General features: G+C 43.2%; 1 protein-coding gene across 1 annotated transcript; it reads right to left on the bottom strand.

Moving 5' to 3' along the window:
• Positions 1-1,044: 1,044 nt before the first annotated feature.
• LOC129402354 (POU domain, class 6, transcription factor 2-like) lies at positions 1,045-16,945 on the bottom strand. The gene is made up of 3 exons (XM_055128564.1): positions 16,906-16,945; positions 9,084-9,252; positions 1,045-5,375 (listed from the first exon to the last, which is right to left on the bottom strand). Exons 1-3 carry the CDS (start codon positions 16,943-16,945, stop codon positions 4,877-4,879), a joined length of 708 nt encoding a protein of 235 aa, XP_054984539.1. The 3' UTR covers positions 1,045-4,876.
• Between the last annotated feature and the right edge of the window lie 834 nt (positions 16,946-17,779).

Raw genomic sequence — 17,779 nt, 5'->3', positions numbered from 1 at the left:
TTATAGGAATAACCTTTGATCAGAGTATTTTTGAGCCTTGTATATAGAAAAAAACTTGAAAATGATATTATTTTGTCTTCCTTCACCCCTGAAGATGGAAACATCAACTATTATTTGCTCCTATGAAAAGCAGTCTTAGCAACTTTCTGATCACAGTTCTTGCCCATTTGCAAAATATGGACGTATATATGTACATATATATATATATTTGTTCTGTCACTTTCCTCAAAGCATTTCTTATAATCATAGCACTAAGTTAATACCTTTATCTCCATGTAACATATGTAAGACATATGTAAGAAATACTTAAGGTTACCTAAAGTATGTAGGTTGTGATTTTAAAGTTTTTTTCCTTATAGATATTATCAGCAAGATGTTCTTATTTCCCCTCTTTGTTGGTAAATTATATAACAACATTAACTTACCCCACTTACCCACACTTTAAGCAGAAACATAATATAAATGCCTAAATTTTCTAGAAAGTGCAATTTCAGGCATTGCTTAAGAGAAAAAAAAGCCCATTTCCCAGCAGAATTCTTTATAATCCTGGCACACAATTGGGTGTAAGTAGTAGATAAGTTTTGTCTGTCCCTTATAGTTTCTGATTTTCTATGGAGACTTATTCATCTATCTCTGAGTTTCTGCTGAGGCTGTTATGAAACCTCAGTTACCCTACCATAGACAGGGATGGGTGTGTGAGTCTGAGAGATGATTCAACTGTACCATTTCCATCATAGTTCAGGGGAAGATTCGTCTTTCAATGTCTGAAGTCTTCATCTGAGAGGAAAGTCATATAGAACACACTGGTAATTTTCTTGAAACCACTGTATCCAGATGAGCTTGCAGTCCACAATAAAACTTCCCACTGAAATTACAGAGTACAGTTCTCTATTTGTTAAGCAAATTTGAATTGGATTTCTGTAACTTACAATCAAGGGAGTCATATGTCCTGTACCCTTTCTTTTTCTTAACATTTGGGGTTATAACATTTTTATTTACATGCTTACAATGTAAATGACATATCTGAGTGCTCGAAGCTCATGTCAAACAATTCTTTATTTTTATGGTACAAATTAAAAGTGACAGATCTGAAGCTGTTAAGAAATACACAAAGTGCAGCTTTACTGACCATACAGATATTGCTCTAGATTAAGTACAGTTTTGTCAGTTTTTTTTTTCTTTTAAACAGTAAGCAACCTGTGCAGATAAATCACCTTTGGTTTCAGTGTCAGAGCAAGTAAGGAGCTTTTAAATATCTGGTTTGGCTTCTTGGTCCCAAGTCCATCATGTCAACTTCTCATCGTGATGATTTTGTATTCAAAACAACCCAGTCTGTTTCCCTGCCCTCCTTTCGCTGCCTGCTCCAGGCTTGGAGAAGCAGCTATCTCTTCGATGCCTCCTCAGTGGACCCTGATGACCAGTCTAGATCACAGCACATAAGACAAAGTAAATCACTTCCTTAACAACAAAGAAACGATGTGCCTCACATAATTCCAAGTTGAAGATGAGCAAATCACAGGACAGAAAGCTCATTACAAAATGTTATCCAAACAGATTTTACAGTCACACATTGAAATGATAATCGATTTCCTTTTACTCCATTTTTTTTTAAGCTTGGTCATTAGCTGGGTACAAGTAGAGTGCTGAGGTAAAACACTGATAAACAGTTTGTATTTCTTTTTTTTCTTCTTAAAATAGTAACAGTTTAGTATTGCGAGATTGTCAGCAACAACTAGCCATATCTATACAATGTGCATATACCTACAAATATTGAGCTTTGGTCCAGCATAGAGAAGATGGGAAAGGCATTTTACAATTTCTTTTTGGTCATAGCTTGAGTTCTTTGATATACCTCTACTTGGTTTTTTCCTAGCTCCTTTTGTTTTTGTTCTCTTTTGCAGATGTATGTGTGTGTGTGTGTGTGTGTGTGTGTGTGTGTGTGAGAGAGAGAGAGAGAGAGAGAGAGAGAGAGTGCGTATGTATGGTGTGATTACAACATAAAGAAATCAAAATCTTGTTACGCAATTAATATTTGCAAATGTTCAAAACCTTCTCTTTCTGTCTTTTTTTTGTTTGTTTTTTGTTTTGTTTTGGTTGAAAACCCTCCTCACAAACAAGTGTAAAATATAACATCAGTTGCTTTTCTTTGTGCCATGGAAAAAATGAGAAGACAATAATTTTTTAAAATGTATGAAAAATATTGAAGCTTGAGATACAATCACATGTGCCCGAAGTGGCTTTTATTTTTTGTTTGTGGCAACTTTAACCTTAATTTCATAGAAACACAAGAGACACTTAAATGCTATTGAAATATGAAGTTGTTCACAGGTAGAAATAAGAAATGTCATAATAAAAGTAAGCAATATGTGTGGTCCGGAAGACTTACAAGTTACACAGTATAATTTATGTTCCTAAGAATCTGTTCAGGCACCTTATTTATGCCTTGTAGCAAAAAATTTATCTGTAAAAAATTAATAAAGAAGCATTACAACACCTTATAAATAATTTATAAAACAATACAAAATTATAAAACTATAAAAAAAATCACTGCACATGAATGGTTTCACGACTGTGGGATGAATATTCCATCTCTTTTATTCCACTCTGGAAGATTATTTCCATATTGTATTTTCACTAGTGACACTAGCGATTTCCTCCCAATTATAGATCTCTGAACGCACACTACTTTTGCCGCAGTACCTGGCATCTGTTTAACCATCTAGCATTCATCGTATGTTAACCTGTTCACTTCTTTTCTAGGGAAGATTTGCCAATGAAATTTTAAGCAGGTTCTGGGAGATACAAAATCTATTTATCAATACATCTTCAGTTTTCTGGATTGGTGGTACTTGTGCAGTTTTTGAGGTGGTGAAATGATTACTGTGAGTTCCTGGTGGTGAAGATCAAGTCAGCTAGGTTCCAATTAGCAACGGATTGGTGAACTAGAAACGCTTCTACAAGCCATTGGTTCCTCTTCCAGGAATTCTTTCAGAGTTTCTTGGCTAGTCATCTGATTGCCCTAGGAGCAGTCCCAGAAGGGTGGGAGGATAGGTGGGGAGCAGTTACACCATTGCATTCATACAACCAGCCAGGGGGCCAGCAGCAGAAGAAACACAATCTCCACAGTGGAGGGAATTTGGGGTGAAGAAAGCATTCCTAATAGGTTGGGTAACTTGAGGTGGGGCTTCTCTGTTTTTTTCATTCATGATTCATTTGTAGATAGTACTGGAGAGTGCTGATTTATTAAGTCTTCAGTATTTACATGTTAACAGCAGGTAAATTTATGGCTTTTCCCTGCCCCTTTAACACTTTTTGCCTATCACTGTGGAAACATCACTTAAGTCCAAGTGGCCATCTGCATCCCTTCGTAATGCTCGCTTTTTCCTTCCTTTCAGGCTTTTTCATTTATTTTGCCCTCTATTACTTGGAGTGAGTTCCTTTGAAAAATGGAATAGTCCCTTAGTTCTAGTAATGAAGGCTGTTCTGATGTGTTGGATATGCCCCTTCCGTCATTTTCCTTCTAATCTAGGCACTTGGTTATTAAACCTTTCTTTTTCCTCAAGAACCCAGACCCCAATTCCAGTTGCTTAAATTTGTCTGCCAACTTGCTGTTCCATCCTCAAATCCCAAGATCAATGTTGTGCCCTCCAACTTGAAAATAAAGGTCTGCCATTGCTGATGGAATGACAGTAGTAGCAGAAAAGATGGGATTTCCCCCCCAGGCTACACAATGGCTTTTAATGATCCAGTCACTCTCCTGTTCTTTTAGGCCTGTTTTGTGTGTGTGGATATGAGTGTGCATGCAATGTGTGTATTTTGACTGAAATCTTGAGACATTTCTTTGGCTATCAGACTTCTGAAATTGCTTTGCACAGAAGCATAACATAGATGTAAGTATTGAACCAAATGTGCAGCTTATGTTTATATTACAAAATTAGTTTTGGTTAGCTCTCCGTGTATGTGGCCAACAGACTGAGGAAAATGCCGAGCTCCGGTGTGAATGGTGAGCACAACTACAGTTTACGCCAGTGTCGACAGTTCATTGAACAAATCCTAGTCATTTTAGAGTCTCTCCTGCATTTCCCTGGGATCTGAATGGAAAATACACGATTCCCACTCGGGCAATCCAGCAGACTCCAGAGGGAGAAGGAGAAATAGGGAGAAAAAGAGAAATGCGAGCTCCATTTTCTTTTCTCAAACCCACTTAGTCATAGTGAGAAGAAAGCAATGAGTGCGTTGGCACAGGACCCAGGATGCTCTTCCTCAGACGCAAGCAAAACAAGTAAAAACAGAGGACAGAGAAAGAAAAAAGGAAGAAAGAAAAGAAGGCAAGAAAACGGACTCTTCCCGCCCCAGTGAAAAGCCAAGTGAGCCTCGCAGGATGGATTCAGCAGTGGCACCTGCCGGCGGTGGCTGGAGATGGGAAGGATGGGAGCAATCAGGATTCGTCTGATCTGCACCTGTCAAACCGCGGCGACACCAGCCGCGCAGACAATGGGCGTTTCCGACTTTGGTTCGAAGTTCGAGCGGGTCGGCCGCTGCGCGGCGCAGGCCCGCCCGCAGGGGGCGCTCGCGGACCGTTTGAACAGAGCGTTAGCCGTTGTTTCTGGACTTTTTTTTTTTGGTTTGGTTTGGTTTAGTTTTTTCCTTTTTCCCGTCAGGTGCGTTCACATTTTCGTAATGTACAGAAAAAGAGTGTGTAGTCATTTGGTTTGCTGTAAAGTCCGTTAGAAAACTGGCTTTGGGGCGCAGCGGGCGGGCGCTCCTGCAGCGCGGGGGCCTGCGGCGTTGCTGGGGGGCGGCTCCCCGGAGCCCCGTGCCCGCGGCCCTCCCCCAGGGGGCGGCCGGGCGGCGTCCAGCGGGCGGGCCCGGGCGCCTACGGGGCGCCCTCCAGCGTGTCGGCCAGGGGCTCGGGGGGCGCGGCCGGCTCCTGCTGCTTCAGGCGCTTGATGGTGTTCTTCAGCGCCTGCCGCTTGTTGCAGAACCACACGCGGACCACCTCGCGGTCGTAGCTGAGCTTCTCGGCGATCTCGGTCATCTCCTGGCCCGAGGGGTGCGTGTTCTTCTCAAAGTGCGCATTGAGCATCTCCAGGGCCTGGGGCGTGAAGGAGGTGCGCCGCTTGCGCTTTTTGGAGGGCTCACTCCCAATAAACTCGCTCAGGTTCTGCATGCCTGCTCGGTGGCGGGCCTCAGCCTCAGCCATCCACCGCTCAAGCACCGGCTTGATCTTCTGGGCACTTTTAGGGGTGATGTCCAGCTTTTCAAACCTGGCAGGATACAAAAGGCCAGGGTTCAGTTTGGCTGTCAGACCGCTAGCTATAGTGTTCTCTTGGGCTTCCTGTGGTAGGAAAAAGTGGCTTCTCAGGATGGTGTGTCTGGGGGGAGAATCGAGAAAGAACAGTCTTACGCCGCGTCCTGGGCCGCGGTGGCCGGCCCGCCCGCCTGCCTGGAGAGCGCGTCCCGCCCGCATGCCGCATGCCCGCGCGCGCCCGGGCCGCAGGGACAGCACCGGGCAGGGGGCTCGCCCGCGCGGGACGCCCGAGCCTCGTTTGAATCCTCCCAGATCAGCTCCCGACCTGCAGTGCTTAAGGCAAAGATAACACCAGAAATAAAGGACACCAGAGCCGGTGGCTGTCGTGTTCTTTGATTTCAGAGGGTTCCTTTTCACTCTGCACATTTGATTGTTCTTAAGATTCCCCCCTCTTGACTCAGCTATGAAATGCCGTCTTTATGATAATCGTCATTGGTGGCACCTGGGACGCGGGTCTTTGATGGCTCTGTTTTCATCTCTGTTTTGTGGCTCGTCTCAGCTTCTCATCTCCCTTCCCCCAGCCCCTCTCTCTGGGAACAATTTTCACCGTGTGTAAGTTTGCAGCAAGCCCTTTCCCAGTCAAACATAGCCCCCTGCTTCTCTCTGCTGCGGGGCTCAGACACTTGGCCGCACTGTAATTACCTTGGACACCCCCGCCCCCGAGGAGCCCATGCCACCTTGCGCCTTCCGAACTCCATCAGCGTAATGGTGCACTTCAGCACCGGGCACCAGCTGTGTTTAATGTGCGGCATCTGCAAACTGGACCTGAATGATACCATTTTCTGTAAATGAGGTCTTCTTTCTATCAATTGCTATCAGCCATTCTGTGCTAAACTGACTTTAAAAAATACGAAGCATCTAGGACAAAATTATAGAGGGTGTTTGAGGAAGTCATCCTGACACCAAATTTATACCCAACTCTCAACAAAATGAAAAAAAAAAAAGGACCAGTTTCTTTGATCTGTTTGTTTATTTTAAATCCCAATTTACAGCTTTCCAGTAAGTGTGACAACTTGGGGTACACAAAATTCTCCCCTCTCTTCGAAAGTTCAATGCTACTGAGAAATAACCACCTGGCTGCATCTTTTTTGGGGAGACTACTCAGGGCAATTCTCAGCCAACTGGGGGCACTGATCAATGTGAGGGCCCTGGAGATGTGGTGCAGATTGTGCCTCCTGCTCCTGGGTCAGGAGGCACCAGGGCAGCACCCAGGCGTGCTCTGGTGTCCATGCGGGCTGGGGCATGAACCTGGTCCAGCGACCAAAGTCTGATCCTGGTATTCTTTCCTCAACCACTGCAGTCTGCTTCTCACTACAATGAATTTGCCACAGTCAGAATATGTTTTACAAGGTGGCTTGCAAAAGTACACAGAAAGATAGGCTTCCTTTATGTATCATAATCTTATTTTTGGTACTACATTTTAGATATCACCTATTGCGATAAGCAGTGCAAATACCGTCACATTTTAAAAATGTGATTCACTTTCATTCCCTTCCAGGTGTAGTTTAGGAGCTGTTTATTTACTTTTTAAAAACCCCATTTTTCAAACTCAGAAAAGGGAAGAAGTTCAGTTTGCTTCCAATACAAAGGAATCCATCATTTGGTGACCTTGTAACTTGTGGCAGGCTCCCCCAAAGCTCACAATGTCCTATTAAGTTGCCACATGCCACATAATTTACTATAATCCCCCCACCCCCAAAGTTTAAGCATTCACAGCTCTACTGCAAGGGACAAAGCTTGTCATAGGTATGTGTAGTGTGGTGTTTTTCTTGAGTGACCAAAGCAGCATTTAGAATCACTGCAGCTAATGTGGGAGAAATGACCTGGGTATCCTGCCTCAAATTAGTGTCTTCCCTAATCCCAGCCTGGACTTCAATTTGCATTGTGTCAATTGAGAACTTTGGTCTTTCCCCAAGGCATGTATTTTCTTGGAAGCTAGCTCCTATTTCACAGAAACACTGAAAGCTAGAAAAATGCCGAAAAGTCAAGGCATCTGATGTCATCTGTTATGCAGTGAATATTCAACTTTTCAGAACTTTCAATTATATCTTGTTTTTTTTTTTTTTCGCTCTGCTGAAGATGAATTGAGAAATAAACTTATTTGATTGGGAATACTTCCACAGCATTAGGTATTTAGGGAAAAATTACATGGCATTTATATTCATAAAAGGAAGTCACATTTTAGGCCTAAAAACAATCTAGAAGGATTTTTTTTTTAAACAATAGCAAATTGGCAACAACTTAAAAACCTGTGGCTGCCTTTATCACTAGGCTGTCAAGATGAAACAAAATTAATGTTTCCCAACAGGGAGCAACTGTATTCATATCATTGATGCTGCTTGTTAGTAGTGATGCTTCTGTACTTGTTGTTTGGAATAACATATACAAGCCTTGAAACAAATTTCTCAGCAGTGGTACCCTTGTATAGACTGAATAAAGGTTATTTTCTACAGGGAGGTATCTTATAAGAAAAAACAGTAGGGGAGGCCATAGAAGTGAGAGGATCCTATGGCGCTTTTTGTATTTAACAACAATCAATGGGTTTTATGGAAAATCATTGAGCAAAATGTGAGCTGCAAGCTACTACCCCATACTGATGTTATTTATAACCTTAGTCTTAAACTGCAGGAAAAGTACACTTCCGTCCTTTGGGGAATACATTAAAAGTATAAAGAGGAGATAAAAAGACAGCATTTCATGGATCACCAAGAACAAAATCCACTTAAATGAGTTTAGAGTTGGTTTCTCGGCTTTTCCTGATGGAGGAGGATTCATAAGGCATTGCCCAAGAGGAAAAAGCTCTTACTGAAGTGCCTTTGTTACCTCATGCATAAACATGGCATTAGTGCAACACACACATGCATGCACCGGGCGGCTTCTGGCGGCTTAACCCAGATCAACTCGAACATAACCAAGGCTGGATTCTGTCATTTCTTAAATATATATATATATATTTTGGTGTGTGTGTGGGGCAGGGGGGCAGGGACAGGAGGCAAGGTTGGCCCAGATACCCACTGTCCTTTTTGGATCCTCCTAAGGTAGACAGTTCTTTTTAAAGATGTGCTTATTAACATTTGTCTGCGAGGACAAGTTAAAAAATTCCTATTCACAAATTGAATAATTTTTTTTTTCTTGCTTGTGTGTGTGTGTGTGTGTGTGTGTAGAGGGGTGGGAAGTTCCCAAGCAATGCTCAGGAGACCCAAGGCCCAGGTACATGTTGCTCTGCTCGACAAACCCCGGCTACCTCCGGGCTGTACCTGACGGTGTGCCTGAACGCTGACCGGGGCTGGCGGCACCGTGAGACACGTGCCCTGACCCTGCACTGTCTCCCGACCCCTGACTCTTTTTTCTCTGTGTTTTCTGGAGAATTCTGAGCACCATCCTGGGAGAGAGGGTGGGAGACTGGACCCCATTGGAGCAGGGAACAGGGCACAGAGGACCCCCCTCTGCAGCCAGGCGGCAGTGCCTGTCCCGGTCTTGCTCGGAGGGTCCGGGGTTCCAGGGAAAGCTCTGTCCCACCTTCTGGGGAGCTCCCGCCTTGGGGGTTCTTGGAGAGTTGACAGGAGTTACCCGGCCAGCGCCCCGACGACGCGGCAGCACTTTCATTCCCGCCGGTGCCCACTAGCCACGCTGCGCCCGCGCCACCAGACCCGCAGGTCCCTCCTCCGCGTCCCCACTCCACGTGTGTCCCCGCCGGCCCCGTGAAGCGAGGCCGAGCTGGGGGACGCACGAGGCCGCGCCGGCCGGGGGGTGACAGCATGCGGCGGGTTACCTGCAGATGGCCGACTGGCTGTACGCGGGGCCCTCCGTGGCGCTGAGCGCCTGTCCCACCTGAGTCTGGGTCAGGCCGAGCGACAGGCGCCGGATTTTAAAAGCTTTGGCAAATTCGCGGATCTCCTCCAGATTAACCCCATCCACCTCACCCGCCGCCGTCTGAGGATCTGTGGGGATGTTGGCAGAAACAGGGTCAAGACGTCACCGCGCGGCCCAGCATCTCCGTCACGTCGCAGGGGCCTGCGGTGGCCAGTGCGGGCTCAGCAGCACTGCAGAGTCTCTCTGCCCGGGGGCTCTCCTCCTGAACTCACCGCAGCCCCTCGCGCCGGAGGGAAACAGAGGCAGCCCCACGGTCCCCTCACACGAGGGGGCGTTGCTCGGGGTCCCGCGATCACAGCCCTGGCTGGGAGGTGCAGCCCACGTCCCCGTCGTGTCCCCTGCGCTGTCCGAGCTCGGGTTTGCAGGTCTGAGTCAGAGCTGTGCGTGTTTTCCCTTGCCCCGCGCCCTGGTAGCCAGGCTGACAGACGGCAATGGCCCGAGTTCACACGGGACCCTCAGAAAAGCACGCGTGTGACCCTGGAGACAGTGCTCCCCTCCAACCTCCCCGGCCACAGCTCCCCAGCAAGTCCTCGGAACAGCTGCCCCTGGGAGGGGCACATGATGAAAATGCCCACGGTGGGAAGGCTCCTTTGGTGCCTCAGGACGCAGCCAACTCAGGACTTATCAAGGGAAATGACAGGACAGATGGAGAGTGGAACTCTCCCCACCCGGGCTCTGCCTGCCTGCCTGAGGCTGCACCCCCGGGGGCTGCCGCTGCTCTTCACCTTATTCCTCTCCACTTAGGTGAAAACATTTTTTCCCTCTTTCTTTTTAATGCACAATAGCGGGTCAATTCCAGTAAATTGGAAGCTGAGTTCACCTCCAGGGCTTGGGGCAGTAGAAACTTCTGTATTGTAGAAAGGAACATTTGCAGCCCCAGAGCCTAGATAATAAGAACTCATATTTTAATTTTTTAACTTTTCTCTTACTTTACTTTTATATTGAGGTATAATTGACATGTGGCAGCATTGTATTCATTTCACCACACTTCTATATATTTTGAAACTATTATTATAAAAAGCCTAGTCAATATTTGTCATCACACACTGATACTTTTTTCTTGTGATAAGATCCTGCAGTATTAGCCTTTGCTTCCTTCCTTCCTTCCTTCCTTCCTTCCTTCCTTCCTTCCTTCCTTCCTTCCTTCCTTCCTTCCTTCCTTCCTTCCCTCCCTCCCTCCCTCCCTCCCTCCCTCCCTCCCTTCCTTCCTTCCTTCCTTCCTTCCTTCCTTCCTTCCTTCCTTCCTTCCTTCCTTCCTTCCTTCCTTCCTTCCTTCCTTCCTTCCTTCCTTTCTTCCTTTCTTCCTTCCTTCCTACATTCCCTACCTTCTTTCTCTCTCTCTCCCTCCCTCCCTCCCTCCCTCCCTCCCTCCTTTCCTTCCTTTTCTCCTCTTGCCACACCTGGTGGTGTCAGGGCTTACTACTGGCTCTGCATTCAGGGATCACTTCTCAGGGGGCTCAGGGGACCATATGGGGTTCTGGGTAATCAAAACTGGGTCAACCACGTGCAAGGCAAATGCCCTACATACTGTATTATAGCTCTGCCCCAAACCTGCAGGAATTTAAAACAAAAGTGTTAGTGTTTGTGTGCATCTTTGGGCTTTGTGTACCTTTACAGGGAAAGTGAACTCTGGTAGTAGAATCTGCCATACAGACACACCCTCTTTTCTTAAAACTTTATATTAATAAAGAGCCCTGCAGAATTTTCAAATGTCTTTACTCATATTTTGTTGTGGAAACACTGGCAAGTGATCAATTGTGGCAATCAGTCTATAAACATTTCTTAAATGACTCCTGGGAGTCCCGATGAGCAGAGAGGGGAGCAAGAGAAACACAGTCACTTCTAGCCTTGAAGGAGTTTATGGTCTACAGGGGTTGGGACCCAAGACCATGCAGAAGAAGCAGTTAAAAATATTTGACAGAGTATAATCAAGAACTTCTGGGGAGTCACTCATATTGAATTTCTGAGACAGGAGAGGGCACAGAGGAAGGATTCATCTGGGCTTATGCCATGAGCAGTTTGCAGAGAACGGAGAGTCCACCTTCAGATTTGATTGGCACAGATCTAAGGAGCTGCAGAGTGCTGTGGGGGCTCTATGGGTTTGGGTAGGATACAAACAGGACAGAGGCAGGTACCAGAAGTGAGTGGGAAACACTTCAATATTGGGAGACGGGGAAGGGTATGCTATCAACTAGTTTTTGGTTAGGAAGAGGAATTAAAATTCTGCCTCTGTTCTTAGGCTGGCAAACACAGGTAAATCACTGGCTAGTTTGGGCTGCTCCAAGGGAAGACTGTACTCTGGATCTCACATCCTACCAGCTCAGCAGCCTGAGAGGTTTTGCTATGGAACCTGAGGGGTCACCCCCAGCATTAGCAGCATTAGGTGCCTTCTTCAATTTCTTAATTTAAAAGTTTCAGAGCAGATGTTGCCAATCAACAACTTGCATGTAAAACTCAGTTTTCTTATGCCAAAAATCTACTTGCCAATGCCCAACAATTGGAAGATTTCTAAAGAAAATTCTTGGCTTTTCATCTCCTCTGAAACAGTAGAAGATCTAACCCGCACCAGGTCCTAGATTGCATTTGGGAACAAGTAGTGAGCTGGAATAGACTCCTCAGCACCTCTCATCCTCACCTGAGCTTTCCTAACACCTGCTGTCACACGCCTGAGGACCCCATCTCTTAGGAATGCAACTCAACTGCAGAAACTTGTTTCTGGGCTAATGGTGGGAGGGGCAAATTACACTTTGCCTCCACTCAGCAGCACTCTAGATAGCAAAAGGCAAATGTCTAGGCAGCAGTGAACCAGGCATGCCAGTGAAATCTGGAGTTGGAAAGTACTGTCAGACGAGCACAGGAGTTTATGTGTGAAGTGAAATTTGTGGCTTTGTATTAGTCCTGTTTCTAGATCATTGGGAATCGATTGAGTTATCTTGCAAGAGGGTGGGCACTTCTAGTTTTCTTCAGAAAGAATCCCCTATCTCCTCCAGTATCAGGTATGATTAGCTGTGCAGTACTGGGCAACTTTATGATTTGTGCAATTTCACATTGATCTGGTCTGTCTTACTTGGGACTAGGAGTCAAATCTGCATGTGTGGTTGTGCAGGTTGCTTTTGGCTAGAGCACCGACAATAAGCAGGGCTGAGAGCTGTAGACTCAACCCCATATGTTCAGCTGTGCTCTGGGGGTTATGAAGAACTTCTCTAAAGCTCAGGGAAGAGGATTTCTGCCCCAACTGAGCCCAGTGCCTGACTGTAGGCCACAAAAAAGCAACAGCCATACCAGGAAATGGAATTTCTTTTTTCTTTTCTCACACATTTCTCAGTTCTTGTCTTTCATTTCTCTGGTTTTAATTGTAGAACTTATGATAGGAATTTTTGTAAAATCTAAATAGGTTGATGGTCTACTGGGCAGAAGCCCAGGGAGGAGAGAGCAATATATCTTTGTTTGTGCAATTTGTTGATTGCTTGAGATGACTTGTTTCAGTTTCTTTATATTATGTTCTTACCCATAAAATCAGATGGCAAAACACATTATTATGGTTTTGCTCCATGGCTTTCCAGACCGCAAAAACTTCCCACCCAAGGAAGGAGCCCACCTCTGGGCAAATGTTAGCTTTAACCTGATTGCAACATCTGGTACTTGTCTTTACACATCAGGATAATTCATGAGTGGGTGCATGCCCAGTGTTTTGTATTAATAATACAATAATATATTAATATATATAAATGCATATTCTGAATGAAGTCCCCTTGAACTCACCCCATTGGAAAAATTCTCTTTCCTTAAATTCCCTTTCCATTCTGAGTGAAAAGTGTAAAAAGAGGCAAATAAGTGGTAAATGGAAGTTTTCCTGGGAGGTCATTTTAGTCTAGCTCAGAGGTTGACATTCCACTCTGGGATCATACAAGCTGGTTTTCTGTACTTCATTCTCCAGATGTTGGGGTGATTGAAATAATTTCAAAGCTTAATCTGACACTATCTCAATGGTTTCTCAGAGGGTAGCACCAGAGCTCCCACAGTTAGACCCAATGCTATAAATCAGTTCTATGGCAACACAACTTGAAGTTTCTCTGCAACAAGGAGGAAGTGAAACTTTTCTCAGTTTGCTTCATTAAGTTTTTCAATGCAATCTATTAAATCCAGAGTAAGAAAACAATAGTGGTAACTGCATGTCCGTTGAAGGTTGATCATTTTTTAAAAATTTATTTTTTAAGAGAAATATTTTTTTTTGCTTTTTGGGTCACAAATGGTGATGCTCAGGGTCACTCTTGGCTCTGCACTCAGGTATTATTCCTGTTGGTGCTCATGACCATATGGGATGCCAGGGATCGAACCCAGGTCGGTCACGTGCAAGGCAAATGCCCTGCCTGGGGACTCTGGCTCTTGGGAATGCAATCCAAACTGCAGAAAATTGTTTCTGGGGTGATGGTAGGAAGGACGATCTATCTGTAGTACTATTGCTCAGGCCCAGGCTGATCTTTGCCATAGGATCACTATACACTGTTTAACCGAGTGATGATCTGTTAGGATCTAGAAATATAGTATAAATTGAGATGGGAAATTGGCAGTGTTATAAACAAGTTCTATGGCAACACAGCTTAGAGTTGTAAATCTTGGAGTCCTAAGTAAAACTATGAAATTCCCCAAATTAAATCTGGAATGCATGAAATGAAAACTAAAAAGATTGAAAATTGTGTGAAAAAGGACCTGTTCTATAGAATCTGGTTGGGTGGTACCCGAACTCACAAAGATGTAGAGTGCAGGGTGGACTAGGACAGAGGTCCCATTTTATCTTTTAATTTTAGTGCTTCCAACTATGAATAAACAAGTTAGTGCAAGGAGTTGTTGAGTTGTCACTATATATTAATATTATTCTTGTACAACCTTCGATTCTGGGATTGTTATGGGAAGATATGCATCTTCGAAGAAGCTTCCACATATGAATGAACTGCCTTATGTGAACATCCATCTGCTTTTTGGGTGCTATTTTCACAGAAAATAGTGGGCATATTTCCCAACCATATGGACATGTGCAATGTAGCTTGGGAAAACAGTTTCCTTGCAGTCTGGTAACTTCATTGGGATGTAGAAATGGTGTGAGTCATGATCATAAGAACTGGGAGTCTGTGCAGGCGTGCCCCTTGTAATAAACTGCCTGGGACTCATCTGAGTGCAGGGCTGGGTCTCCCCAGACTATCTGTAGATTTGGTGAGGTTTAATTTCAAACAAATAATTCTAAATGCATATTTCATGCTTGAATATAAAATTCAAACTATGAAAAATTTCTTTTTCTTTTCATAAATTGGTCCAGATAAAGCTTATTATATGACATGAGTTAATATTTTATTGTGGGGGGGCAGAGCCATAGTAGAGCTGGTAGGGTGTTTGTCTTACACACGACTGACCAGGTTTAATCCCCGGCATCGCATATGGTCCCCCAAGCACCGTCAGGAGTAACTCCTGAGTGCAGAACCAGGAGTAACCCCTGAGCATAGCTGGGTGTGACCCAAAAAACAAAAAAAAATTTATTGGAGGCTGGAGAGGCAGTACAGTGGTAGGGCACTAGCCTTGCACACAGCTGACTTCAGTCAGATCTTTGGCACCAGGTTATTCTTAGGCCGAGTCAGGAGTAAGTTCTAAGAACTGAGGGTAGGGCCCCCAAAGAAACAAGAAAACAAAAACATGATTGAAAGATTTAACCAGTCATCTGTTTTAGGGCACTCGGGTTGTTTCCATATTTTGGCTATTGTGAACAGTGCTGCAATGATTATGTACACAATGGAATACTATGCTATAATAATAACATACTAATACTATGTTAGGAGAGATGAAGTCATGAAATTTGCTTATAAATGGATAAACATGAAGAGTATCATGCTAAGTGAAATGAGTCAGAAAGAGAGGGACAGACATAGAGGGACTGCACTCATCTGTGGAGTGTATCGTAGCATCACATGAGGCTGACACCCAAGGACACTAGATACAAGGGCAGGGGGACTGCCCCATAGCTGGAAGACTGCTTCATGAGCAGAGGGGAGAAGGCAGATGGAATAGAGAAGGGATCACTAAGAAAATGATGGCTGGAGGAATCAGTCGGGATGGGAGATGTGTGCCGAAAGTTGATGATGTACCAAGCATGATGACCTCTCAGTGTCTGTGTTGCAAGCTATAATGCCCAAAAGTAGAGAGGGAGAGAGAGTATGGGGAATATTGTTTGCCATAGAGGCAGGGGATGGGTGGGAAAGGGGGGGTATACCCGGGATATTGGTGGTGGGGAATGTGCACTGGTGGAGGAATGGGTGTTTGATCATTGTGAAATTGTAACCCAAACATGAAAGCTTGTACTATCTCACAGTGATTCAATAAAATTTAAAACATTGAAAAAAAAGGGAAGATTTAAAGAATATCCAAAGAATGTTTAGGTGATTTTTATATATTTTGCCATTTAAATTTTACTGGATAAAATAATCTGCAAGCATCATATCTTTTTAGGCAGTTGTGGTATGAACATGACTGACTCATTTAATTTACTCAGATTATTATTCTGGTTTTGTCACCTTTTGGAATTTTCATACAGGGTATCATAGTCTCTCAGGTTAGATCGAACTGGTTCCTTTGACTAAAGATGTCATATGTTGTTCTTTAAAGCATCTATTTGAATCTATTTATCTTCAATATCTAAAAATGAGGCATTATATTACCTTGTGAATATAAAATAAAATAAAAATATAAAAATATATTTTATAAAAATGTAAAAACATTGGGAGTGCTTTAAAAATCCCACTTCATACATGAAGGTCAAACAGGCTTCTGTTGGGGACAATCAACATCAGAAAATTATTCATGCATTTTTAGATGAACATATTCATTGTACACTTTTGAGAAAGAAGAGAATTTATTAAAGAACATAATCAAAATCTAGAATAACTTTAAATCCAGCAACTTATTTTTGAAAAGTTGTTTCCTGGTGGTACTACTGGATGGTCTTATTACCACTAGGGAAAGCTCTGTGTATGAGTTTGGAGTTTCCTGCTTCACACGAATATGGTGAAGGAGTCTCTCTCCACAGTATCTCATATTCATATCAAGATATGTGATATGGTTTGGTCATAATATACCTAGAAATTAAATATCTCATCTGTGCACTATGCAACTGAAATTCCTTCTGGCCCATCAAGTAGGTCTGTTACAGATTCTTTTTCTGATCATCTTGATACAAATATCTACTGAGAACTTTGTACCATCCACCCATTATCCTTGTAATACATATTACATGTTTACCTTATGGAAAATACTGTATTTTACCTTAAAATGCTATTTACCTTCTATAAAGTACTAGTGGCAAGGTGGTTTATACTTTTATTGAATAGTTCACATATTTTTTAAAGATGTTTGATAACAGTTTATGGTGTTTCAAGACCAAAGCTTAATGCCTATCCTACATTAAGAATCCTAAATACTGTTAGCCTAAATAATCCTAAATAATTATATCCTAAACAATGCTATTTAAAAGTATAGCACATTTCAGAAATATTTGTAGGATATTAAATTGGAACAAATTTTGAATCTTTTCCTACAACACAACTATGAGGAGTTTGTTTATTTGTGAAAAATTTTCCAATAATTAAATTAACTTTGGGATAATTTTATTTGCTAATGCTAGAGTTTCTGGTCTAAATGAGAGAGGACATATATCTAAGCAACCCCAGATAACTTACCTGATGACAAAGTACCTATACTCATGAAACTGTTGGGCATTGTCTCATTTTTAAGGTACATAGCATCAGGGCTAGTCCCTCTCCTAAAGCTGTGTTTCTCAAAGTTTGCCAACTATAGCCCTTTCTGACCCATTTCTTTCCTGTATTCCTCTTGTTCTATTGTTTGTCCTCCCTAGTCTTATGCCATGGCCCCACAACTAAGTGAGTTTTATCTGAGTCCCTCTAGAATTCTGGGGGCACCCACAGGGAGCACTGGTTGAGAAACGCTGCACTGAAGTAATAGGACATTTTGTTAATTTATTTATTAAAATTTGAAAACATAATCAATTTAATTCTTTGTTTCCAATATCTTTACCTAGTACATATTTTTTTACTTGGGCATTTTAATATCTTTCTACAGTCCCCTGTTGTCTTCATTTTATAAGCATATTTCTTGCCTAAATCACTTGTGGATGCAGGGCATGTTAATTTTCTTTGCTTAATATGACTAGGCTATGATATGTTTCTACTGCTCCAATTCTAACAGGTCTTTCATGACACATGGCTTGACATATAATAATCACACGTGTCCTTGTTTTATGGCATAGATGCCTATGAAGTGCTTAGCCCTTTAAACTCATAACTGCTGGAGAATCACATATGCACAAATTCTACAATCTTATGTATTAGTAAAAATTGCACCAAGAGTAAGTAACATTGAATGAGCCCACTGTCCTGTTTATGTTAACCTGTTTCTTTTTGCATTGGATAATATAATGTATCCTCCTATGGCCAGATACCATACCTAAGAATGATATGCCTGTGGTCTACTCAGGAAGCAGCCTTGCAGGCACATTTTATTTTGTGAATGATGGTTCAGAGATTCCTCATTGAA

Source organism: Sorex araneus, chromosome 1, assembly GCF_027595985.1.
Source record: "Sorex araneus isolate mSorAra2 chromosome 1, mSorAra2.pri, whole genome shotgun sequence".
Classification (NCBI taxonomy): domain Eukaryota; kingdom Metazoa; phylum Chordata; class Mammalia; order Eulipotyphla; family Soricidae; genus Sorex; species Sorex araneus.
This window is presented reverse-complemented; position numbering and strand designations above follow the sequence as displayed.

What these genes read in the sequence shown, in the direction of transcription:
- LOC129402354 (XM_055128564.1), bottom strand. Translation starts at nt 16,945, where the DNA reads ATGCCCAACAGTTTCATGAGTATAGGTACTTTGTCATCAG. An exon ending in TATAGGTACTTTGTCATCAG is followed by an intron (nt 9,253 to 16,905) that starts GTAAGTTATCTG and finishes ACATCCCCACAG; the next exon opens with ATCCTCAGACGGCGGCGGGT. An exon ending in AGCCAGTCGGCCATCTGCAG is followed by an intron (nt 5,376 to 9,083) that starts GTAACCCGCCGC and finishes TTCTCCCCCCAG; the next exon opens with ACACACCATCCTGAGAAGCC.